The 25449-nt window shown below is 37.0% G+C and overlaps 2 protein-coding genes across 4 annotated transcripts; both read right to left on the bottom strand.

The window, feature by feature from the left end:
* Positions 1–6484: 6484 nt before the first annotated feature.
* On the bottom strand, positions 6485–8715 carry LOC137806444 (protein PHYTOCHROME KINASE SUBSTRATE 1-like). Its single transcript, XM_068606578.1, has one exon. It carries the CDS (start codon positions 8427–8429, stop codon positions 6915–6917), a length of 1515 nt encoding a protein of 504 aa, XP_068462679.1. The 5' UTR covers positions 8430–8715; the 3' UTR covers positions 6485–6914.
* Positions 8716–15349: 6634 nt separating this feature from the next.
* LOC137806446 (probable methyltransferase PMT2) lies at positions 15350–19806 on the bottom strand. 3 transcript variants are annotated; one of them, XM_068606582.1, is made up of 7 exons: positions 19739–19806; positions 18084–18735; positions 17737–17947; positions 17267–17561; positions 16688–17059; positions 16428–16505; positions 15350–15910 (listed from the first exon to the last, which is right to left on the bottom strand). In XM_068606582.1, exons 2-7 carry the CDS (start codon positions 18726–18728, stop codon positions 15679–15681), a joined length of 1833 nt encoding a protein of 610 aa, XP_068462683.1. In that variant the 5' UTR covers positions 18729–18735; positions 19739–19806; the 3' UTR covers positions 15350–15678. The 3 variants fall into 3 exon arrangements, with proteins under 3 accessions (XP_068462683.1, XP_068462681.1, XP_068462682.1); XM_068606580.1 differs by lacking the exon at positions 19739–19806 and adding an exon at positions 19397–19673; XM_068606581.1 differs by lacking the exon at positions 19739–19806 and adding an exon at positions 19243–19635.
* Between the last annotated feature and the right edge of the window lie 5643 nt (positions 19807–25449).

Genomic DNA, 25449 nt, shown 5'->3' on the forward strand with positions numbered 1-25449 from the left:
TGTCCTCCCTCGGTATGTGTTGCAAGGGTGCTTTGCTGAAGCGGGCGATACTGTTTTTGGCCGCGTGGTAGTACCGCTGCAGCAAAGGCTCTTTAACCTCGAAATCTCCGTTGACTTGGCCGACCATCACCTGGGAGTCGCTTTTGCATGTAACCTCGCGCGCTCCCATGTCGTAAGCTAGGTTCAGCCCGGCCAGCAAGGCCTCGTACTCGGCCTGATTGTTGGTCGCCCGAAATCCGAACTGGAGGGCTTGTTCCAAGAGGAGGTCGCCCGGCCCCTCCAGGACGACTCCCGCTCCACAGGCTGTTTTATTTTAGGAGTCGTCCACGTAGAGAGTCCAACCGCCCGAGAGGGTGGGCAGTGGTGTCAGCTCGGCCGAGAAGTCGGCCAAGCATTGAGACTTGATGGCGCCCCTCAGCTCATAATGTATGTCGAACTCGGAGAGTTCGACCGACCATCCTATCATCCTCCCTGCAAGGTCCGGTTTAGATAAAATTTTAAAAATAGGGTAGTCGGTTCTTACAGTTATGGAGTGATTTTGGAAGTAGGGGCGCATCCGTCTTGCCGTGAGGACGAGTGCGAGAGCCACCTTCTCAATCATCTGATATCGGGTCTCGGCCGAGTGGAGGGTTCGGCTGACAAAGTATATGGGTCGCTCCTCGCCCTCGGCTTCCTGAACTAGGGCAACGCTGACTGCTTCTTCCGAGACTGCTAGATATACCAGGATTGGGACATCGGGTCTCGGCTTCTGGATGACGGCCGGAGACGTGAGGAACTCTTTGAATTTTTTGAAGATTTCCTCGCATTGGTCGTCCCAGACGAATTTTTTACCTTTTCGGAGCAACTGAACGATCGGCCTCGTCCTCTCGGCCATGCGGGGGACAAACCGAGAGAGGGCGGTCAGCCGCCCAAGGAGTTGTTGTACCTCCTTCACGGTGTTCGGGCTTCTCATGCTGAGTATGGCCTGGCATTTGTCGGGGTTGGCCTCTATCCCTCGGTGGGTGAGCATGAAGCCTAGGAACTTTCCTCCCTCCACCCCGAAAGTACATTTTTCGGGGTTTAGTTTCATGTTGACTCCCCTTAGGGCCTTGAAGACCTCGTCCAGATCCTTCAGATGTTGCTCGAACGAGTCAGACTTCACGACTATGTCGTCCACAGAGACTTCTACCGCCCGACCTATCAGACCCTTGAAAATTTTGTCCATGAGGCGCTGGTAGGTCGCCCCGGCGTTCTTGAGGCCGAACGGCATGACCTCGTAGTAGTAGTTGGCGTTGGCTGTCATGAAGGCCGTCTTCTCCTTGTCCCGCGGGTGCATGCTTATCTGGTTATAGCCAGAGTAAGCGTCCAGGAAGCTCATAATTTTGTGGCCGGCCGCCCCATCCACCAGGCGGTCAATGTTCGGGAGGGGGTAGGTGTCCTTCGAGCATGCGCTGTTGATGTTTCTGTAGTCGACGCACATCCTCCAGTTACCGTTAGGCTTGGTAACCATGACGACGTTGGTCAGCCATGTCGTGTATCGGGCCTCCCTTATGAATCCGGCCGACAGGAGCTTGCCGGCCTCCTCCTTCGCCGCGAGTCGCTTTTCGTTGCCCAAGTCCTTCTTCTTTTGGGAGATCGGACGGGCTTCCTTAAATATGGACAGTCGATGAGTGATGACATCCGGGCTTACTCCCGGCATGTCGGCCGGCGTCCATGCGAACATGTCGACATTCTTTTTTAGCGCGGCGTGCATGACCTCGGCCTCGGCCACCGCCAAGGCTGTCCCCACAGCCGTGCTGTGCTCTTCGTCGAGGAGGGGGACTCTTCTCAGCTCCTCTCTTGCCTCTAGCCTGTCCTCGGTCGCCCAGGGATCAAGGTCTACTAGTGCCACGGTTGGTTGGGCTTCCCTCGGCCGGTCCTTCTTGGGGGAGCGGTTCTTTCGGGAGGACTTTCTCGGCCGGAGGGGAGAGGTGTCTGCCCTTAGAGGCTCCACCCGGAGGCTCTCGGCGTAGCACTCTCGTGCTTCTTTCTGGTCCACGTGGACTGTGAGAATGTCTCCTGTCTTCGAAGGGAATTTCATTGCGAGGTGAGGGGTTGATACTATGGCCATCAGCCGGTTGATGGATGGTCGGCCGAGGAGGATGTTGTAGGAGGTGTTGGCGTCGATGACCAGGTACCGGATTTTGATGGTCCTGGTGTTCTTCCCCTCTCCGAAGGTGGTGTACAAGTCGATATACCCCTTGGTACCCACCCTTTCGCCCGAGAATCCTACCACGTGGTCGTCGTATGGCATCATCTCGGCCTCGGTCATTCTCATGGCCTTGAAAGTTTTCCAGTAGAGGATATCTACCGAACTTCCTTGGTCCACGAGGGTCTTCCTTATGGTGAATCGATCTATGTCGACCGCTATCACCATCGGGTCGTCCTGCTGGCGATAGTCTACGCCTTTAAAGTCTTCGTCCGTGAACGTGATGGGTGGCATCCTTGGTCGGAACGCCACGGCGTTTACCTGGTGTACCGCCCGGAGGTGCTTCTTCCGGGCGTTGTTTGTGCTTCCTCCCCCGGCGAAACCGCCGGCTATAGTGTTGATAACCTCTCGGTTACCTCTTCTATCGCCCTCCCTGGGGGGATCGTCTCTTCGAGGGGGATTGGCCCTTGCGGGTTGCCGGTCGCCTCTGTTATTTTGGTTTTCTCGGCCGCGCTGGGGTGATCTCGTCCGTCTGGGTGGATCCGCCCGGCCGGGTGGGTCTCAGCCATTCCTGATGAAACGGCGGAGATGCCCAGCCTGGATAAGTTCCTCGATCTTATCCTTAAGGGCCTGACACTCGTCGGTTGAGTGTCCGGTGTTTTGGTGGTACCGGCACTGTTTCCTCCGGTCGGCATTATTTGGGCTGGCCACCTTCCTTGGGGGAGGGATCAACTCGGCGTTGAGGGCCTCGTCCAAGATCCTCCCTCTCTCAGCCGTCAACGGCGTGTATCTTGAGAATCGAATTGGTCGGTCTCGGTTCTCCCATCACCGGTCAGTTCTCTGTATCGGCCGCGCCTGGCGGTCCTTTTCTTCCTTCCTCTCTCTGCCGGCCTCGGCACGGGCCTGGTTGCGGAACTCTCTTAGTTCCTCCAGCTGCATGTACTTAGCGGCTCTCTTTCTCAGCTCGTCCAGGCTGTCGGCCGGCTGCATGCATAGGTTGTCGGCAAAGGGCCCCGGGCGCAGGGCTGTTAGCATGTGATGCATGGCGACATCCGGACTCAGATTTCGGATGCTCATCGCCACTTTACTGAACCTATCCACGAAGGCTCTCAGGGACTCTCCCTTCTCCTGGCGGATGCCTACCAGGGCGATTGAGGTCAGATGGTGCGGCCGGCTGGTCGCGAATTGTGTTTCGAACTTTGCGACGAGCATGGCAAAGCTGTCGATGGAGTTGGGTGAGAGCTTGGTGAACCAACTAAGGGCTGCACCCTTCAGGGATGTCGGGAACACTCGGCACAAGACGGCGTCGTCCGAGGTGTAGAGGCTCATATGGGTGGTGTAGGCGTCCATATGCTCGTCCGGGTCGGTCGACCCGTCGTATCGGTCTCGGTTGAAGCCCTTCCACTTCTCAGGAAGTGGGACTTCGATGATGTTGTTTGTAAAGGGGTGACGGCGGTTCGGGTCGGCCGTCAGGGTCGTCCGGGTGGATCTGATTAGGCATGACTCGTCGCCCATTTCAGTCTCGCGGGGAGGGGGTCGGCCTCTCGTCCCCTCGGCCACATCCGGGTTGGGGGGAGAGGTGTAGGACTTGCCGACCACGTTTGTCGGTATGACAGAGGGTCCTCCCTCCCCCAGCTTCTTTCTCATGTCCTCGTTCTCCCTGCGGAGAACTTGCAGCTCTTGCTCATTTCTCTGAGCGGCCTCCTCGGCCTTTCTTCGCATCTCGGCCATCTCCCTCTGGAGAGACAGCAGCAGCATTGTTTGGTCGACTTCAATCATTCTTTCCATGCTTCTTGTTGAAACCATCTACTTTTTTCCTTCAGCTAGTTTCCCTCGGCCCCACGGTGGACGCCAATTGTTCCTGCTAGGGAGATGGGACCTAGAGAACTGTTGAAGTCTTCTTCTTCTTCCTTCGGTCGGGCAGATGACTATGTGATGAGCTGGGATTCTTCTCGTCCTCCTGCTTATCCTTTGGTACGCGGGACTCGGTCGTCGGGTGAACACCGGATGGTGGGGGTACCTGCGAAGGCACTCTGACGCTCAAGTCAGTAAAGCGGGTGGTTAGCTCTCAGGTAGGTGAACAGTAATAATGACATACCTTACTCCTTGAAATGTGTGCTATTTATATTATTCTAGTGGGCCTACCTTGTTGGGCCCGCTTATCGAGGTGGATACCGCTTAGGGTTGCATTACCTAATTCTTGATGATGGATTAGCTTCACTGATCTCGGTTTGAGCGTTAATTGTAATGGGGTTCGGCCGTCGACCAAATTCTCATGGTGAGGGCCGGCCATCGGTCACATACCCGTGGCCTTCGGCTGTCTCAGTTGAGTCTCCAACGGTCTCGGTCGCTCGGCAAAGTCTCCAAAAGGTCTCGGCCTCTCGGTCTCTCGGCCAAGTCTTCAAGGGGTATCGACCATTCGGTACCTCGGTTAGATTGACTGGGCATCGGGCAGCCAGGTGGATCCCGGTCTCGCCCAGTACCGGTACAGATACATTAGCAACCTTACTCCATTATACAACTCTCTTTCTTTGTCTAAAATTTCAATTTTTGTATGAAATGACAAAAATACCTTTTTTTTTTAATATCATCAATTAGAGTTTGTATAATGAAGTAAGGTGTCAATATATCATTGCTCTTTATAAAAACACCACCACATTTCTATTTGTTAACATATCGTTATTTAGTATAGTTGCTTACGTATGTAATAAATATATATATATATATATATATATATATATATATAAAAGGAAACATATAAATCCAAACTTATTATGATATAACAGATAATATCATCACATCTTGTTATAATAGATTTATCCTATTTATTTTATGCACCAAAAAATATTGTTAGTTTATCCTATATTGCATATTGTATCATTATAATAAAGCATTTATCTTATGGGAGGAATTCTGATAGGAAATAACAAGACATATGATAAGAAAATAATATTATAATTGGATTTTAAAAGTGAAAATGATCAACCTCGGCCAATATATAAAATTTAAAATAAGATTTTGTTGAAAATCTCAAGTCATGGTCTTGTAATTTATTTGAAAACGAATACTGAAGTCATCCTTTCTTTGCCATTATTACTTGGTTCCAAAATGTTAAACATTATGCACTCATCCATATAAACATTCTGAAGAATTTTAATGTGTAGCAAATAATATGTGGCTAGAGTTTTAACAGGGAAAGGTCGTATTCATCTTTTAAGTTGGAACAAATATACCTCTATAAATTTCTTGGCTCATAATGAAGATATTAAATTACTAGAGTATGGCCCCGGGACAAACATTTCTTTCAATAATTTTCAGGTTCTAAACCCATACCGGTTTATAGGCTAATTTTTCTCCATGAAAGGCTTGTGTGGCCAAATCTGAGACCATAAATGTCAGGCTCATTCTCCCTGTACCATATCAATTCTAATTCACATCCAACACACTAACATAAAATGTTTATGTAATTAATGATTTAAAAGATTTTACTTTCCGAATATTTATATATGTAATTCAAATTATAAAGTTTCAGATATACTAGTTTAAAACTAATATGTCACTTTCGGATTTAGCTATCCAGAAACTTACAGGACAGCATAAATGATCTTCTAGATGCCAAGATCTATAAACAAACATAAATGAATTTCAGATCCTGATTTCAACACCATTTATAACATACCATTATAGACATGAAAATCCAGAACTCATAACTCACTTCTGGATATGACTATCCGAAAGCTTAAATGAAGTACGAAAATAACCTTCAGAATATTTAAATCCAGAGGATATAAAAATCACTTTCATATGTTAGGTCCATATCTTAAATGATATATTGAAGGGATAAATTCCCTAAATCTCATCATATTTAGTCCATATTCAACATTTTTAATGAACAGATTTCTAACAAGTTAAACAATTTCTAGCCTTCCAATGTGTCGAACATATCTAGTAGTACTGTATGGGGCATTGACCTAAGAAATAATATTATAGCCTGATGGAACACCTCTTAAATGAGGTGGTTTGGAATTTATTGCAGAAGGAAAAATTCCTTGGCTCTCATATATACATGTCACTATCGTTAGTTGCATGTCCCTGTAACGACATTCTATTCTTGAAGTTTCTCTTAGCTGTGTGGTCAATAACCTCATTTTTTTGTTACCATTTTTCTTATCATCAGTGAAAGAATTCACAGGGAGTACTGTTGTTTTCTATTATTTTCTTTGTAGTTTTGTTGGTTGAAATTGGATGTGCTATTTCAAATAGCCGACAATTACACAGTAAGAAATTTGGCAATTACTACAGAGTAAGGAAAATATCTTGAAAAGTAAAAGGGAAGAAAACTATCCCATTTATGTGCTAAAATAAACTTTCTGGATATTAACCAGATCCAACAAAATACATAAAAACAAAGCTATGCAACAACTTTTCTCAGGTCTTCACTTCACAATACTAGGTCACTTTTCACTTCCCTTTCTTTTTATGAGACCAAAAGCATGACTACAAAAAACATCCATTTTCGTCACCTTTTTAACCAATGCAGATTCTGAATGGAAAAGTATTCATGATATCAAAGCTCACAGAAAAGTACAACAAGATTATTAAGAGGATATGACTGTAGAAGTAGACGAGAAACACCTTGACCTTACTATCGACGTGGAGATTTGAAGCCCATAAGATGCACTCTTTGCCTTTCTCACACTTCCATACGTATAGTCACACATAATTGAACAAATATCTTAAACTTATGCTAAATGTATAGTAGTTTTGATGCATGTGGTGAGTGAGAGTGCTGCAGTGGTGATGTGGCATAAGCGTGGTGTTGCTGTCCATGTTTTGTACCATAATTTCCCAGTTTGGTCACAGAAGGAAACCTAGTCACATGAGAGGTATTAGTCCTGTTACGAATTTCGGGTGTTGAACTTGGATGTTCATGTGTTATGAAGGCATCACCAGCAACTCTAACTGCTTTGTGGCTCTTGCAACCCAACAGCATGCTAGGGCGCCTTCTGTGAACCTCTCTTGGGGGTTTTGTTTTTCCATTTGATAAAGTATATGTTGTCGTTATTGGACTCCTTATGGTTACTTCAGACATCTGTTCTTCACAATCTGACATTACTGCAGCACTGGCAGTGGCCACACTCCACTCTATGCTTGCCTCACTTGGTGCATAACCATTTGTGGGGCTCACACACCCAGAAGCAGCATCTGATGTTTGCCTTGCAAGGAAGGGGTTGCTTTTGCTTTTGATGCTTTCGATCTCAAACAAGTCTGAACTTGCATCACTTGCAGCATCATTGATGTAGTTTGAATCAATTTCTTCCGTCCTTGGAACACCATCTCTTGAGGACATTTCCACCCTTTTATCAAAGCTCAAGGACTTGATCCTATTTTTCAGTATGGGGGAGCCAAACACCTCCAAGGATTTCCTTGGTTTGATCTCTTCTTCCTCTTGTTCAGCTTGCATTTCGACAAGATGGTTTTGTTTTCCTGAGGCAGAACTCAAGGGTGAGAATGACAAACTGTTCTTTCTGCCGTTCACTCCCACCCCAAAATTCTCTTCCTTTTTGAAGTAAACATTATTGATCTTCAAGAGTTCTGCATTAGGCTTACTTAATTTAATTGAATGGCTAGCATCTAGAGCAGCAATATCAACCAGCTTTCTTGTTGTTGTTTTGCCTTGAACTGCACCATAAGTAGCAGTTTTGCTAAAACTGATTTCACCTGCATCAACTGAATCTTTTCCGGAACAAGAGCATTTGAAGCCAAGACCAGCTAGAACGCTCTTGGCTTGACACTTATCTTTTTTATTCCTTAAAGAATTTCTCATCCCAGTCTGCAGAAAAGCACTCTGGCTATTGCTAGTTGATTCAGAGCGAGTGCTTGGAGTTCCAAACTGAAGTGTGTGCTTTCTAGTTGCTAGAGCCACTGGTTCATCTCTCTGGTGCAGGTACTTTGATGTGGCAATGCTGCTGACAGATCTAGGGGTCTCAGATTCTCCTGCATTGAAGTACTTTTCAGCCCCAAACACTCCGATTTCTCCATTCTCTTCTTTCTTTTCTAGCTTTTGAAGAGGGGACCTTCTGTTGTTGATGAAGGGATTGAGGTTTTGGCTTGTTTCACCAAGCCTTCCTACAATGGTCCCTTCATTGCCATTCAAATATGGAGAGAAAGTGGCATCATAGAGATGACTGTTATTGTTCTCAGACTTCAAAGTATGCAACTGATGAAAGCTGCTGTTGGGAGTGGATGAAATAGTAGCCATAGTTGAAGGAAATAAAGTTGTAGGTTAAAGCCAAAAAGAGATATAGAACTAGTTTGGATATAGGTTAATAGAAAAGGCAAGAATGCATGGAAATAAAACAGGTGATATGTTGAGAGAAAGTTGAGCATAAAAAGGGCTTAAAAAACATGAAACAAAGTTTCCTAGGTGCTTGAGGATCAAAGTTGAGGGGGGAACATACTTTATGCAAGGAAAAGGCAAAAGGGTAGATAGATAGAGGGAAAGAAAATGGATTCTAAGAGAGGGTATGAGATGAAAGCTTGAATGGGTGCCATTCCAATTTTGAAGCAGGTCTATATGTAGGCTATTGGAATATGCAAAATGTCACGTAGTAGGGCCATGTGTTAGTAGCTGACCTGACACTTCACCCCATAGTTTTCACGCCAAAATTACATTCAATTCAGACACAACTATTTTTCTTGGAAAACTACTTTTCTATAATTATTTTATATTACAAAGTGAGATAAAGGAGAAAACTAAGTTAAGAGTGTTATCTTCATTCAATCAATCTCAAATTAACACTAATATAACTTTTAATACAAATTTTAAAATAACTATTTTTAAAAATTAGTATATCTTTCATATGTTTTATTTGTGATTTGATGGTGTTGATACATGGATCATGAAGGAATTTTTTCCTCAAATAATTGTTGGTGATTTTGGTTTTCAGCTGCAGTCTTTGGTATCATTCAGAGGTAGAGTATCTACAAAAGACACTTCATCGCTCAAATCAAGGTTTGATATTTGGTGGTTGGAGTATTAATTGTTTAAATAAATGTGTACCTTTGTCTTGGGAGGAATTCATATTTATAGCATCATAGTGGACCTCCAATTCTGAGCCTGAATTAAGACGAACTATTGAGCTAATCTCTGCATTAGGGTAACATTCTGTACCATGATTATGTTCATCATATTGTATGGAGGGATGTTTGTTAGGTCTTGGGAACCACTTTGACCACGTCAGTCAAATGGTCTTTGGGTGACCGGCATGTGTTCAACATTTAAACATTGGCAAGAGTTGAAGTGGGATTTTGAACTAAAGATGGTGGGTCCTTTATGCGGCCCCGTCGTGGTCTCCCAGACTCCCCTAGTGTTAGCTAGTGATTTTCATGAAAAACCATTTTAGAAACTAATTTGACAAACATGAAATAGAAACTAATTTTAGAGGCAAAAAATAATTAGTTGCTATAATAATTAAATTAGAGACCATTTTAGAAACTTTAAAAAAAAATATGATTTCTAAATTAATTTATATTATTGTTAAATGATTTATAAATTGGTATCTAATTAGCTACCAAGATTTTAACTACCAATTATTTAAATTCTAAATTTGGTAGCAAAAATATTGGTTGCTAATTAGATACCAATTTAGAAACCATTTACCAATAATTGAAACTAATTTAGAAACCTTTAGTCTCTAAAATGATCTTTAATTTAATCACTATAGCAACTAATTATTTTTTTATCTAAAATTGATTTATATTTAATGATTTTCTTGTAACTTTTATATTATATTATATTATACTATATTATATATGCATATATATTAAAATTAATTAAATTTAAAACTTATTCGTCAATTTTGACCTGATTTTTTGGATTTATTTATATTTAGTTTGATTTGGATGGATTAATCTTTCCTTACACAAAGAGTTGGAAAAAAAAAAGAAAACTAAAAAGTTTAGAAGAAAACTTACATATATAATATTATATCTATATTGGTGATGCTGTTCTCTAACTTTATTTAGAGTTTGACCTTAATAAATATATATATATATAATACATTTAATAAAATAGTATCACCAATACTTAGGGTATTGTATGTAAATTTTGGAAGGGTTGAAGTTGAGAACTCTCTAATTGAAGCCCCTAAAAAGAAATATGTTGAATGCAAGAGGCAGGTATTAATTGCCCTGCAACTCAAGCAACCAAACACAAAATATAGACAAAATTTCTCATTATTTGTTTTTGGCCACATTATAACCAAAAATCAAATCACGCATGAGTAAGAAAGACCCTCTGCCAACCCTGTTACGATTCCTTTGAGGTTGGTTGTCCTTTAATTAAACAAAAAGCTTAAGTGTGCCATATCATGGAGTTAGCCTTAGTTATTACAAGAAGATAAATGTGTGTTTGTATCATTTTTATATTTAAATAAAATTTATATTTATCTTTTTTATATTGATATTTTTATATTTAAATAAAATTTTATATTTATCTTTTTTCATAGGCGTAATTTTTTTTCTTTTATCGTCATCTTTGTCAACACCTTTGAACTTTTTTATATGCTCGCAAACATTAATAATACTTTTTTATAATCAAATGAAAAGGAAATATAATTAAAAATATGATGTAGCTACCTGTATTCAAGATATACAGAAAAGTGTATAATAATATAAAATTGATTAAATGATATGCACTCCAATTTGGATGCAAACCAATCAAATCAGATGTAAGATATAAATTGGATATCTATATAATAATAACTGATTAAATAATAAATATTTAATAATAAATTGTATTTCTTATTTATTTAAAATATATTTTCATACTTTAACATGTGTTTAAAAGTCTATAAATGCATATCAATCTCACATGGAGTATCACTCAATTCTCATACACAATTATATACTCATAATTTCTTTTGTTTTTACTGAGTTGAGTGTTAGAGAATTTTTTACAAGTGATTTTCCCTCATTATCTTCGGCAACCTCGATGATCATATCTCGAAGTCATAACTCTGCTTGTTAAGCAAACCACCTTCTTCTACCTCAGGAGATCAATGCTCTTTTCAGGTAAGAACATTTGGCGTTTACCATGGGGTCTAGGTAAAACCATTCTCTGACCACAAGTCACACAGTACTAACTACATGTAGAATTGATGTCTCATCATCAACAATCCCCCGAGAAGATTATCACAGTTAAGACAGATCCAAACACGACAAGAGAATGTTATGTGCAAAGTCTTAAAGTCGCTCCTTATTTGGTAAAAGCCCCTACTACAATGACAACAATTGTGAGGTCTTAGATTTTCTAGAAGAGCGCGACACTGATTAACCATAAGAGAGTAACAATATTCAAGATTGTCACAATATCGAAGATACACCCGAGCTCCCATCTTTGATGAGACCCTGATAAATGTGAAATTGGGTTCTCAACCAAATTAGTGTACAAATGTGAGAAAAATTATTAGTCGCTTAGTAAGAGATGAAATAGAATTAGTCTTGGTAAGGAATTATGACCTTTTGTGTTGAGTTCAGTGGATATGTTTGGCATCAACCCAGACTTCATGTGTCAAAATTATCATTCTTCCTTAAGCCAAACCTATAGCTAAAAGAAAAAGGAAACTTAACGAGGAGAGACGTTTAGTTCCGAAGCACCAAGTCAGTTAGTTACTCAAAGTCGGCTTTATCAGGAAAATCATCTACACCACGTGGCTAGCAATTGTGGTTGTTGTAAAAAAAATCAAATGGTAAGTGAAGGATGTGTACCGATTATGCTGACTTAAACAAGGCATGTCCAAGGACACATACCATTTATCGAACATAGATCAACTTGTTGACAACACTATAAGCTATGAGTTGCTCAGATTCCTTAATTCATGCTCAAGATATAATCAAATTAAATCCACCCGATGAAGACACAACCGTGTTGACCAAACTCATCAAAAGACACGATTCGTGGTCCCTTAATGTAGATGGTTTGTCCAACAGAAAAGGCAGTGAGGTTGGTATAATCCTCCAAGGCCCTGACGATATTATCCTCGAGCAAGACATTCGATTCACTTCTGATACATCCAACATCCAAGCAAAATATAAAGCTCTAATTATCGGGCTAAAAATTTATTAAAAATTGGGTGTGAAATAATTGAAATGCCAAAGCGACTTGTAGATGATCACTAGCCAGATAAATGACAATTACCAAGCTAAGGAACCTTTGCTCCAAAATTATTACCTTATAGCCAAGAACTTCATAGGATAGTTTGATTAGTTCAACATTATCCATATGCCAACACGAGGAAGGTTGAGCAACATTAAACTCTCATTCAAGAAACCCTGAGCACTCCAAGTTGGGATCATGATTATGTGTTACAAGTAAATTTGGGTAGTTCAAGTTGGATGACACCTATCACCAATTTTTTGACCAACGTTGCTTTACCTGACAACACAGTAGAAGCTAAAAAGGTGCAAACAAGTATCATTTTACACTATGTATAATGGTGAACTCTTTCGAAGAGATTTTTCCTCCCCGTTGCTAAAATGCTTGGATGACGACCAAGCAAAATATTATCGCCAAACACCATAGGGGCATATGTGGAATGCGAGGGCCCATTGTATGGTATCACAAGTTTTAAGAACATGGTATTATTCGCCAACACTTCGTAAGGATGCATACACCTTTACTAAAAATGCCAAGAATGTTGATAGCCTCCCATGACCATTTATACCGTGGGGAATGGACATACTCGACCCATTCCCCGTTGTCAAAGGCAAGTAAAAATTCTAATAGTGGTCATTGATTACTTCATCAAGTGGATAGAAGTCAAATCACTGGCAATTATCACTACTCAACACGTGCAAAAATTATTTTGAAAATGTATGGTGTGTAGACATGGTTTTCCTCATTCTATCGTCACAGATAATGGCCAACAATTTATAGACAAAAGGTATATAAATACATTTCAATCACACTAATAGTACTCACTCAAATATCATATTCACTTATATACTCATAATTTATTTTGTTCTTATTAACTTTAACATCGAAAAAAAAATTACATGTGAATCTCCTATCATTGTCTTCGACAATCTCAATAGTTAATACTTGAAGTCACAACTCAACTTACTAGATAAATCATTTTCTTCTACCTAAAAAAAGTCTAGGCTCTTTCATATAAGAACACATAATATTGACAATTCAATTGAATAGAAAAGAATATACATTTTTTCTTTAGAATCACGTATTGAAAAGAAAATTATAATTATATAAATATCAAAATATAGTATTAAATTATAATGATATCAATTTATAGAAAAAAGTAAATAATGTATGACATTTCATGACAATTATAAGTATATATCCTCTAAAAAATTTATTACATAAAATTGAGATATATTTCGTAAAATAAAATTATAAAAAGTATATAATTAAAATTATGGTAAAAAGAAAAAAATATTAAAAATAAATAAACTTTGTGATAGCAAATGAGTTAAATAATTAAAAATAAAAATAAAAACTTGTATAACGAAAAAATTCAGATAAAATAAACTTGAAGGTGAAGAAAAGTTTTTTAAAAGAATCAAATAAATTAAAAATATTTTAGTAAATGAATTTAATGTATGTGTACTCATCCTCCTCTTCTCCTATCCAATAAAGATAGATATTTTCGAGAGGTAATTACTTCCTGCACCCGATCAATTGCTTCCTGCACTCAACGTAACTTTTTAAACTTAACTTTGTCCTTGATATAGATTTGCTTACGGATATTAATATTCGGAAGTCACAAATTTGCTTATGGACATCAATATCCGGAAGTCACATAATCAACAGCGGATAAAAATATCCAGAATGCAATAATAAACTACGGATAAAAATATGCAGAAGTCAATAATGAACTACGGATAAAAATATATGGTAGGCATGCCAGTGCACCTTGACTTCTTCGACGATGGTTCCTTCTCCGACTTCAGAAGCTGACCGTGGCGACTGCTGCTCTGCCTGCAATGATGAAGATCATTGACGCTGAAGCAAACGAACGAAGACGAAGGTGACTGATGGTGACTGATGATGGCAAATGGTGGCTGCGACTGCTGCTTCACGCACAAACGAAGAAGAAGAATAGGGTTGGGTACATGACATTGGGTGCAAATCACACTTAAGGTATTTTCAAATTCATTAAGGATAATTTGGTCTTTTCCTATATGTGATTGGGTGCCAGTTCAAAATGATTGGGTGCAGGGAGTATCAGCCTTCCCGAGAATGAGTACCCACGCTAAAATATTTATTTACGAGATAAACTATATTACTGATAGGTGTTTCATTTTGTTGTTTATTATTAGCTTCAAATACATTAAACACTATTTTTGCATTTCTATTTAATGCTCCTAACGTGGATCATCATTTCAATTACTAAATTCAAGTGGTGGGTTAATTTGAAGTAATGAATGTGATTTGATTTGCTAAAGAAACTGAGTTGAGAATAAATTTGACTAGCTCAAATTCAAGCCTAGTTTATCATTCAAGTGGTGGGTTAATTTGAAGTAATGAATGTGATTTGATGTGCTAAAGAAACTGAGTTGAGAATAAATTTGACTAGCTCAAATTCAAGCCTAGTTTATCATGTGAGATAGAAATTCAGTTAATAACAGAATGATAATAAATATGGTAAACACGTCCCATTTTCAGAGTCTCATATACTCTTCTTAAATGGTGTGTTCGTGTCGAACACACGTATCAGATACCGACACTCGTATGACACTCATAGAACACGTATCAGTGAATTGTCCAATTCAAAAAATATTTATTGAATTCTAATAATTCTAACACAGTTCTAACACAATTTTAAAAAAGATAAATACATTATTTTTTTAATTTATTGTATACATTTTTATTATGATTATAAAAATAAGAAACAAATCATTTTAAACCAACCATGAAAAACATTTTTATGTTCCAAAAAAACCTGAAACATACTTATGCAAATAAATCTTTATTGTCAATTTATATAATTCATAATTATATGATATATAAATTTGTGTCCCGTGTTTTACATTTTAAAAATTATACGTATATTTGTGTCCGTATCTGTGTTGTATCAGTGTCCTACGTATATCTGTGTCTGTATTCATGTCGTATCAGTGTCTGTGCTACATAGGTTAGGATCCCTTTTATACTAACTAAGATAAAAGAAAAATACTCATTTTTAGAACTAAAACGTACAGATAGGGTTCAAATTATTAAACCTAATGAACATAACTCTAAAAAGCAAGGGAGAAAAAGGGTGAGAAGGTGTTGGCTTCTGAATGCAACATTGTACTAGATAACTAACTTACTCCAAAAATTGCCAAGTGGCATAAACCTTAATCATAGGTTTGTAGCTTTCTTGATCAATAAATTAACAACATCTGAAACTTAGGTAAGTCACAATTGTGCAAAACTTGTTTAACCTCTCACTCTGTCACAGTTGCATATGAATTCTGTGAAAACCAGTATTTGAACTTTGGCTCAGTGATTATTGTGTTGCTGTGGAATTTCCACCAGTAACCCAATACTGCTTAACAGCAATCAGCACCTTCTCAGGAACAAGAGGACCGTCCTCATGATCAACCATTTTTGTATCCCATCTCATGCCTCCAACTATTTTCTTTACCTTAATTAACACATCCACTTCATCGCGGAATATCACAGCTCCTTCTGGTCTCAATATCCGGTCCATCTCCAAAAGAATATCTTCTGCATTGCATCTGCATTTCATTCAAGCACACACCATTCAGGCACAGCAAATTAACACACAATTGCTATTCCGAAATTCAACTAAATAACAAATGTTTCTCCTAATGGTATGCCAAGTCCAAACATCTCATAAACTCAATGAAACAAAAGACAGACATAAAAAACAGATATAGAATTCTCAATACTTGATAAAATTACCACCTCATTCCTCACACAGCACCATATAAGTTGGGTAGAACTTTGAAACCGTGTAATGTAATGACAACATATAGTCAAGTTCCAACTTTTTAGTTCATATCTTCTAAACTACAATTATTAAGAAATGAACTTTAAGACTAACTCAACCTTACAAAATCAGCTTATCAAGTGAGGTTTGTACCCACTTATATATTTCATATCCTTATCTCTAGTCGATGTGAGATCTCCAACAACAATCACAAGTTAATGAGGCCGTAAATAAGGATTAACAAGTGAGTGCAGTTTCAGTTACAAGTTAACGAGTTCAATAGTGACGGAAGAAAAACTTACTTATCCTTGTACAGACTAAAGAGACCAGGCGCATGAATGAGGTCATATGTTCGTGGATATGTGGAAAAGGCTTCACACCTGGGCGAAAAAGGAACCCAAGAAAGATCTTTAACAAAACTGACTATTAAAAATTTACAAACTACGGTTACTCACAATTCAATACAAAAAATGGTCATAAAGTTACATCTATATTGAGAATTATTAAATAACAGTATATGATGAAAATAGTCATAAAATGGGTTCAAGTTATGAAAGCATACCAATCATGATAGATGCCAATTAGTCCTCGCTCATAAATCACACCCAGTGTATTTGTCTCAGCTATAGTAGGCACAACATTCATGACCCATAACTTTGAAGAATGGATAGCAGCAGCAAAACTACCCAATCCAGCATTCATATCCATTATGTTACGGTACCTTCCTGAGTCCAACAGTCTGTTAATTTTCTTGTAAGCATTTACATGTTTTTTCCACTTTTTGTTGTCATCCTGGTATGTCTCGGAGGAAACTCCAGAAACTGAGCCACTTGCAATTCTTGGAGGAATGGCATAAAGCCTGCTTGGAAATGGTTTAAGTTTCTCGCCAGAAACTTTAGGACTGGGAGTAATGCAGGTCTCCATCTTCTTATACCTATAGCCATAATTCCAACTCAGAAGGATTTTTAAAATCAAGACAAAACTATGTATAAATATCAGCTTTTTATCCCACCAATTTATGTTTTATGTATAAATGTACTTCTATGTTTGTTTTCATGACTGGTAGAAAGAAGTAAAGGGAATATCAATAGTAAACCATTAAAATGTAAACTTATATAACTAAAATATGAGGCATACATACCAGACATCATCGCCATCTGAGGACTTACAAAATTCTACACTATCATCATCTTGTCTCCTCTGACATGATTCAGAGTCTACAACCTTCTGCCAAATGGCCATTTCAGACTTCTCCGACCTCTTCACCCAGCAAAGTTTCTTGGCAATCTCTTCAATCTTTCTTTGTTCTTCCTGAAGGTCTTCCCTAGGTCTCTGCCAGGCTTTGTAGTTAACCTTCCAGTTGATTGGAGGACCCGAGAGCACCCAATAACCACCAGGTCTCAGAACTCGATCAACTTCCATCATATAAATTCCATCTGCAAATGTATAGCCCAGAATGCAGTTTTAAACAGTTGGTATCACAAATGAAACAATGCAAGTTGAAAAATCTAATAGAAGCAGGAGAAACAAGAATGGGAAAAAAGTGGTTTGTTGTTTTTGCCAACAAGTAGATTATAGATTAGAAGCTAGTATTCAATGTGAAGTTCTTACTATTTGCTCCCCAAGGTATCAAACAGCGAGAACAATGAGCCATGTCAAAGGCTCTAGATGGATAAGGCAACTTTATGCTCCCCATTACGCCAATGATAGCAGGGACACCTCTTTCAAGAGCAAACTGAACTTGTGCTTCATGATTATCCCTTGGTGCAAACGACATGGCAATAACATTTCTGCTCCAGAGATATGCACCCCAGCTGGCAACCTGAGCAAACAACCTGACATAAGAATACATAGCCAAAAAAGTAATGATGCAGGCATGCAGCTACCACATTAAAATGTACAAGAACGGCCAAGGAGATTTGACAAAATTCATCTGGAATTTGAGATGAAAAATATACCCCACAACCGGTGTCCAGCGCTGTCCTCACTGTCCCATTAGTTATAGGTATCACAGACGCAATTTGATTAATGTATTTATCAGCACCTTGAGGAAATTGTGTTCCACCACCAGGAAACTTGAACACATTTCCCTCATATTGGATCCAATTCTGAATAGCCTTCTCTACTGTAAGACTCTTGTAGGGAGCATTAGCAAATGGAACATAGTCACGGCTCTTCGGCCAAGGAAATGGTGTAACATACCCCTTGGGTGCAGGGATCATACACTGGAACTTCTCTTCCTCTGGGGGGCAGTGTCTCTCTCTATAGATCATGTTTTCTCTTGGAAAGGTCATGGCACGCTTTTGATCCTGACAGGGAGTGTAATCAGTATAGCGAGCAGCACATGGTTTAAATGCCTTAGCCTTTGAATCTGCTTCATCAATTTCACCAACTTCTCCACCATGATGGGAGTCAAAACTTAAATTTGGAACTATATTACATTCTTCATTAGTCTTAGTAATCTCCAAAGCTATGCCATCTCCCTTTCCAAAACCACTTCTCTGCCATGCGCCTAATATATAGAAGAAACAGCACAGACCAACTACTATGATGATCTGTACAGAACTTCTAGTCCTACCATCAGCTGAACTTGTTTTGGCCATTTAGAACCTGGAAAGGGTCAAATCTTATTCAGAACTACAATACCAAGGCTGTAATCCACAAGTTCACAACAACCACTCAAGATCTAGTATAAAAATCTCATGTCAAAACAAGATGCCTTTTGCTTCTAATGAAAAAAAACAGACACATTGCAAGTTTATGATACAATCATCATACAGAAAAATAAAAATTCAACTACTGATCATCAACTCATCAGTTATCACTTAATTAAGGTTGAGGGTAATAAACTTCCAATCACAACAATTGACAAAACCATGCTACTTTCAACCACTACCCTGAAGAAATTATTAACTAGTCAGTAATACACAGTGACCATTGTTAAAAAAGAAAAGAGAAAGATAGTTTAAAAGTGAACTCCAGATCTGTTAAACAGTGTGAAGCTTAAGCTCCATAAGTTTCACTTGTTCCTCTTGGCTCCCCAACAAGGAAATAGAAGCATTTACACGCCACCAACCTTAAAAGAAAAAAAAAAAACATATAGACATCTTAACTAACCCAAGGCGAAAGGAACACGAACTTCAACAACCTAGTCCTGAAGGAAACAACCAAATTCCACAAACCACCAAATTAAGAGCTATACATGAATACCCACGAAAGCTAAGTAAACAAAATCAATTTCATCTACATAATGAAGCATAAAAGACTAAACCTTGGATCCCAAGAAGAAAGAAAGAGAATTCAAGAAGACATGGACAAGAAGGAGAAGAAAGGAAGAAAATTTAGCTGATGGAAGTTAAGATCTCATAAGGAACATATGAAAGTGGGGTAGAGCAGTGGTTTGGAGATCTGGGATTCCAAAGAGAGACTAGTAAAAGAAAGGAAAAAATTGCAAATTTTTTTTTTTTTGAACAATCAAACAAAACAATGAATTTTGAATATGCTACACTTAAGAGAGAGTGGGAAGGAGACAGTACTAAAAAGACTACTACAGCTATAAATGATATACTAGTTATAGTATAAATTTAAAACATATGCATATACAAAAGTTAACCTTTGTGAATTCCCTGGTAAAGATGTTTTAGTTTGAACTTCAAATTTTAATTATGTAACCTCTTTAAGAGGAGATAACTTAATGATCTTGATCTTAATATTACATGCAGGAAAAGTGAGAAAATGAAAAGATAAAGCTACCAATCTCTTTTGTCATCTGCTGGGAAAATGAAACTGTGTACTTTTTTACTTTATTTCAGTTTATATTTTTATTTTTCAGTTTTATAATAAGTGATTATTAGTAGATCTTGCACACCAGTTCCTTGTCCTTCTTCTGTGATTCCTTGGAAGAGATTGGTTCATGTAAAGTTTATGATATATTTTAAAATACAAGTCTCCCATGTGCTAGTTAAATATTAAATAATAAGAAATAAATAGATAATAAGGTAATTCATATACCAATAAATAAAAAGTAGTTGAAAAATTGGAAATGGTTAAAATATTTATTTTTAAATATTCTTTAAAATTAATCAACTTTTAAAAATTATTCTTGGAATGATTATAAATTAATTTTAAAACATTTTAAATCTCAAACATTGAGGGTTGTTGTATGTATTTATTCACAGGAGTGTATCATGTAGACATAGAATGGTACCATAATATAAACATTTATTACAAAATAAATTTTACTTAAGAAAAGTGAATAATAGTTGATGAGTAGTGTTAGTATAAGATTAACTTTATTGTAGTGACATTTTAATTGTTGTGTTATAAAAATTATATTCGCAACCAATTTGTGAATAGTTTTTCTCTCTGTTCTAGTTTTTTTTATTTAATTCCTGATTTTTCTTTATTGATTACAATAATTATAAGGATATTTTAGAAAATAATTATTCATTCGAAAGTGATAATATATATTATGAATAATTATTTACTTGTACTATAACTTAGGGTCTAAGGAGTCACCGACAATAACAGAAGAAGGTGTGAAACGAAAGTGGAGTGATAGTATTTTATGGTAAAAGGACAAGAACACAGATTTGTGTGACTATATTTTAATTATATTTTCCATATTTTATTCTTAACTATATAAAGAATGATTATTTTATTTACTCATAATCATCTTCTATATTAAAAAAATTATAGTTTAATCACAATCTTTAGATAGAGATAAGTGGAGGGAAAGTTGTAAATTATATTATTTTAACTAGGGCAAACAAAGACATGATGTATATCACATTTTTTTATAATAATAAAATAATTAATATAACTAAAAAATTATATAAATATTATTTTACCAAAAAATAATTAACAAAACATAAAAAACCAAATTGTAATAAAATATGTATAAAAATATTTTAGTTTTATTAATTATTATAAATTTTGAACAAAAATGGTTTCAATTTTTATCCCGACCGGTGATTATAGATGATTTTTCTTTTAGGTTATGAAAACTAAACGTTTGGCTATAAAAGAGATAAAAATAATGAGTACATACAAATAAATATAAAAATCAATCTTGTTAATTGTTATAAATATTGATTGTGTATATAATTTATTATTAATTATAATTAACCGGTAATGTTGGCAAGAGCATGACAGTGGTATGACTTCTCAAGAAAACCCTAGAAGTTGAAGTCTAACTTTTCGTCTATCAAATTATAATGTAATTTTAGATATTAATTTAATTAAAAATAAATATAAAAAATTCTACTAAAATTAATTTAACTAAAATTTTAATCAAATTTAAAACATCAATTTTATCTTCACTTCAATGACAAAATCAAATTTAAATCCTAATTTTCTACATAAAATACAAATTCCGATTACGATATTAATATAAATTCTAATAAAAATTTCAAATTTTATTTTATAAATTAATCTTAATCTTAATATTAAATTATAAGTTTTAAAAATATATAAGTTAAAAAAATTGTTTGCTCCTTCCTTTAATGTATCTAAATTTAGTTTGAGCAAAGAAGTCATCAATGGTGAGTTAGTTGAGGATTTTTTTTGTCTTTTGTAGTTGTATTTGCTTCTATAGATAATGAAATTACTACTGAACCTAGTTTTAAAAAAAAGTCTTTTGTACTTGTATTTGCTTCTATAGATAATGAAATTACTATTAAAAATCCTAGTTTTACAAAGTGGGCAAGTCACTTTGTTTGTTTTAAGTGTAACTCGTGATAGTCAGATAATAAACCGACTAGTAATAATGATGGTAACTAACTTACTTTAATTGGTAATAGTCTCTTATTGATGGACTTTATACCGAGCAGGAGTAAAAGTAAATGGTTAATGTGAACCAATTGGTATAAATATTGATTGGTTAATTTTAAAACGAAAGAATTGGTTAACTTTAGACTGAATAGTAAATTGTAATTGGTTAACTTTTAATTGATTTAAGAAATGATAAGTTAACTTTGAACCGAGTAGTGAATTATAATCAGTTAACTTTGAATCGACTGAAGTAATCATCAGTTAACTTTGAACAAAGTAGTAAATTTTAATCGATTAACTTTAATTTGTCTGAAGTAATGACCGATTAACTTTAAATTGAGTTATAAATTATAATCAACTAACTTTGAACCAACCGAACTAATGATGAGTTAACTTCGAACCAAGTAGTAAATTGTAAATGAATTTAATTTTATTCATTTAAGAGAAAAAACTACAATATTATGCTTTCAAATGAAATAAATATAGTAATGTTTCATGCGCAAGACAAATAAATTGGCGTTGTTGATGAGAACTTGTTCAATTTCGCTCTTTATTGCTCAATGAATTTTTCTTCAAATTCGACCTTGGGATCTAGGTCGATTTCATCTTCAACTTGTGCTACTTCAATAAAGTGTATTTATTCGACATTGGAATCTTGTTAAGAAGCATCTCGCTACTTAGGAACCTTGAGGATAGATTTTGTCTGTGTGGATCCAATCGAAGTTGAGGGTTTTACCAAATAAGGTTTCATCGTAATGGGATATGCCTTCACTGTATTAAAAGTATCATTCTCTGCTAGAAATTTCATGGCCAAATGAGGGGTGGTGATGAGGACCTAGAAGAGAGTGCGCTTACTGACCAAGCCCAGCCTCCTAGGAGCATGACTCAAGACACAGGGCTAGGTCAGGATTCTCCAGCCACTGCCTCCGCACCTAGCTTGCCCTAGAGGATCACGAGGAGTAAAGCACAGGCCTTGGGTGTTGAGCATCAATTGGTGTCATTATTTTTAATTTCAGTAGAATAAGGGGCCTTTAGCATAAGAGGGGGAGTGTGCTTATCACATGGCCTTTTAGGGTAGGATTTTGACCTACTTTCTAGAACATGTAGCTTATAGGGGCGACATTGACTTGGTCAATGACCTAACCACACCTTTATGTGGTCATTCCCATCCTACCCTTCATACTTGTTCTCCAACGCTCCTTCACCTATAAATAGGATGCCTACCTCATTGTATTTTACATGTTAATTTTGAATAGAAAAGTTACTCTGCACAAATTGTGTGAGAAGTTTGTGAGGTTTGCATCCTCTTGGCTAGGTCTTATCTTGAGTAGTGTGAGACTCTCAAGTGGCGGCTCTTCACTCATCTTGGTGGCTACCACACCCCAAGTGGCGTGAACCACTCTCACAACCACTCCATAAACTACTCTTCTTCCACTATTTTCAATTCATTTCCATTTCATATATGTCTTTGTCTTAAATTCTTGCTATTGGCTTTGCTTTTGTTATATGCTTATGGTTCATCATTTGGTTCGGCCATGACCACTACTGATGCTTACCTTATTGCCATTTCCATTCCACATTGCATCCCATCTATCACTTTATATTAATTTTTCATCTTTGCCTTTGTGAAGTGCACCTTCACACTCACTTAACCATTTGGTTAAGTTCGTGTCCAGTGAGAATCTTCCTTAGGTTTCACCATAAATTGCTAAAATCCCAACTCTAAGTGAAGTGTCACCATAAAATGGAACCATCTAAAAATCAACTCACATCATGTGGACACTACCGCGTCAAGGTAATTGAGAGTTTGGCGGTCGATGGACACATTTCCTAGTCGTTTTGGGATATGCCTTCATTGTAATAAAAGTTCCATTCTTTGCTAGAAATTTCATGGCCAAATGAAGGGTGGACACCAACATGGAAGGAATGAATGAGTGGGCAGCTGCACTCAGTCATGTTGGGCGTTACCTACATATGGCAATACCTCAATGAAGAGTTTTTCTAGCCAATGTCAAGACACCACTTGTCAACATGGGGATGGAGAGGAATCTTTCCAATTAGAGGAGGACACTTGTCAAGCTAGGAATGAAGAGTTTTTAGGGTTAAAAATTGAACTTTGGTTGCTCTTATAAATACAAGTGTTATCCCTCTTGTAAATTAGTTTGGAAATGCTGTCAAGTTTGTGCACAATTTGTTTTCTTTGCTCACTCTTTGTTAGCACTAGTTTTGTGTCTAGCTTGTAGTTACTTAGGAGTTAGTGTCACCTATTCTAAGTCTCTATATTCCCCAACCAAATTCATCATCTCCATTCAATTTTCTCATCCTTTTAACCCACACAATGCATCCACCAAACCACAACATATCAAAAATTACAAAGAGTTACATGGATTCAAACTATGACTACATTATTTGGTATCTAAAGCTTTAGTAACGGTCAAGATAAGTGTTCATCCTTTTGTTCTTCAAATTTTTGTGTTGTGTTCATGCTATTTTAAATGTCTTGAAGTTGTTTTGATTCATTTACACCGTTTATATGTTGTGATTTTGTGTTTTAATTGGTTCAAAGTTCATATTCTTTCTTGAACCGTCTACAAATGTGTGTTAGGAGTTTTATTTGATTTGGGTTGTGTGCTTTTAATTTTTCTTGAGTCTTCATTCATTTTTTCTTTTGGTCATTACAATATTTTTCCTTGTGTTTTCATTTTATGATCTATTCCTAATTGTGTAAAGTCATGTTACTTTCATACATGTTACAAATTTCAAGTAGTTATTTCTTTGATTTTATTTATTTCTTGATTTGTAATTAGTAACCGTTTGAGTTAAATATTGTTGTGCCTTTGTGTGTTTTTCCTTTTCTGAATTTTAATTTTTCTATCTTTTTATTAGATCATTAACAAGTTCATTAGAGTTAGGTTTCCATAATTTCTTGAGCTTCAATTCATTTTATTCAAATTTTGTAGGATTCTTCAAATCTGCATTTGTTCTGGAAACTCTAGGTTGACAGGAAAGTTATATCAATTCATAAAATTTTCAATTTTATGATGTTAATATACATGTGAGGATTATTGTGCTAAAATTTCGTAAAAATAGTCAAAGAAAAAAAAAGATATAAATTTGAAAAGGACATGAACTCGCATTCACAAGGCTGAGCGAGAATCACAACGCCAAACGAGTTTCTTTTTTGCTTGAATTATCATTTCTTTTACCAAAAGCGAATTGACTTGGAATTTTCTCTGTTGTATTCTAATTGGATTCATCTTGTTGTGGTTAAATTTTCAAGGCCAAATCACTTATGGAAAAAAAAGTTATAAATCAGTCAAGTGCATTGCAAAATTTTCATTCTAATTTTTTTGTTTTGAATTTATTCTAGTGCTATTCCTAGATTTCCAATTTGTGTGCTCACTATTTTTTCCATCTTTATTTGTTGATTTGTGTCTTTAAAACACTCGTAACTGTTGTCATTTATAAATGTTGGGAATAGAATAACTCTGTAAATTTTCCTTGTTATTGTTATTTATAAATGGAGTGTTTTATACAAAATCTATGTTCCTA

Source organism: Phaseolus vulgaris, chromosome 3 (genome assembly GCF_000499845.2).
Source record: "Phaseolus vulgaris cultivar G19833 chromosome 3, P. vulgaris v2.0, whole genome shotgun sequence".
NCBI classification, from domain to species: domain Eukaryota; kingdom Viridiplantae; phylum Streptophyta; class Magnoliopsida; order Fabales; family Fabaceae; genus Phaseolus; species Phaseolus vulgaris.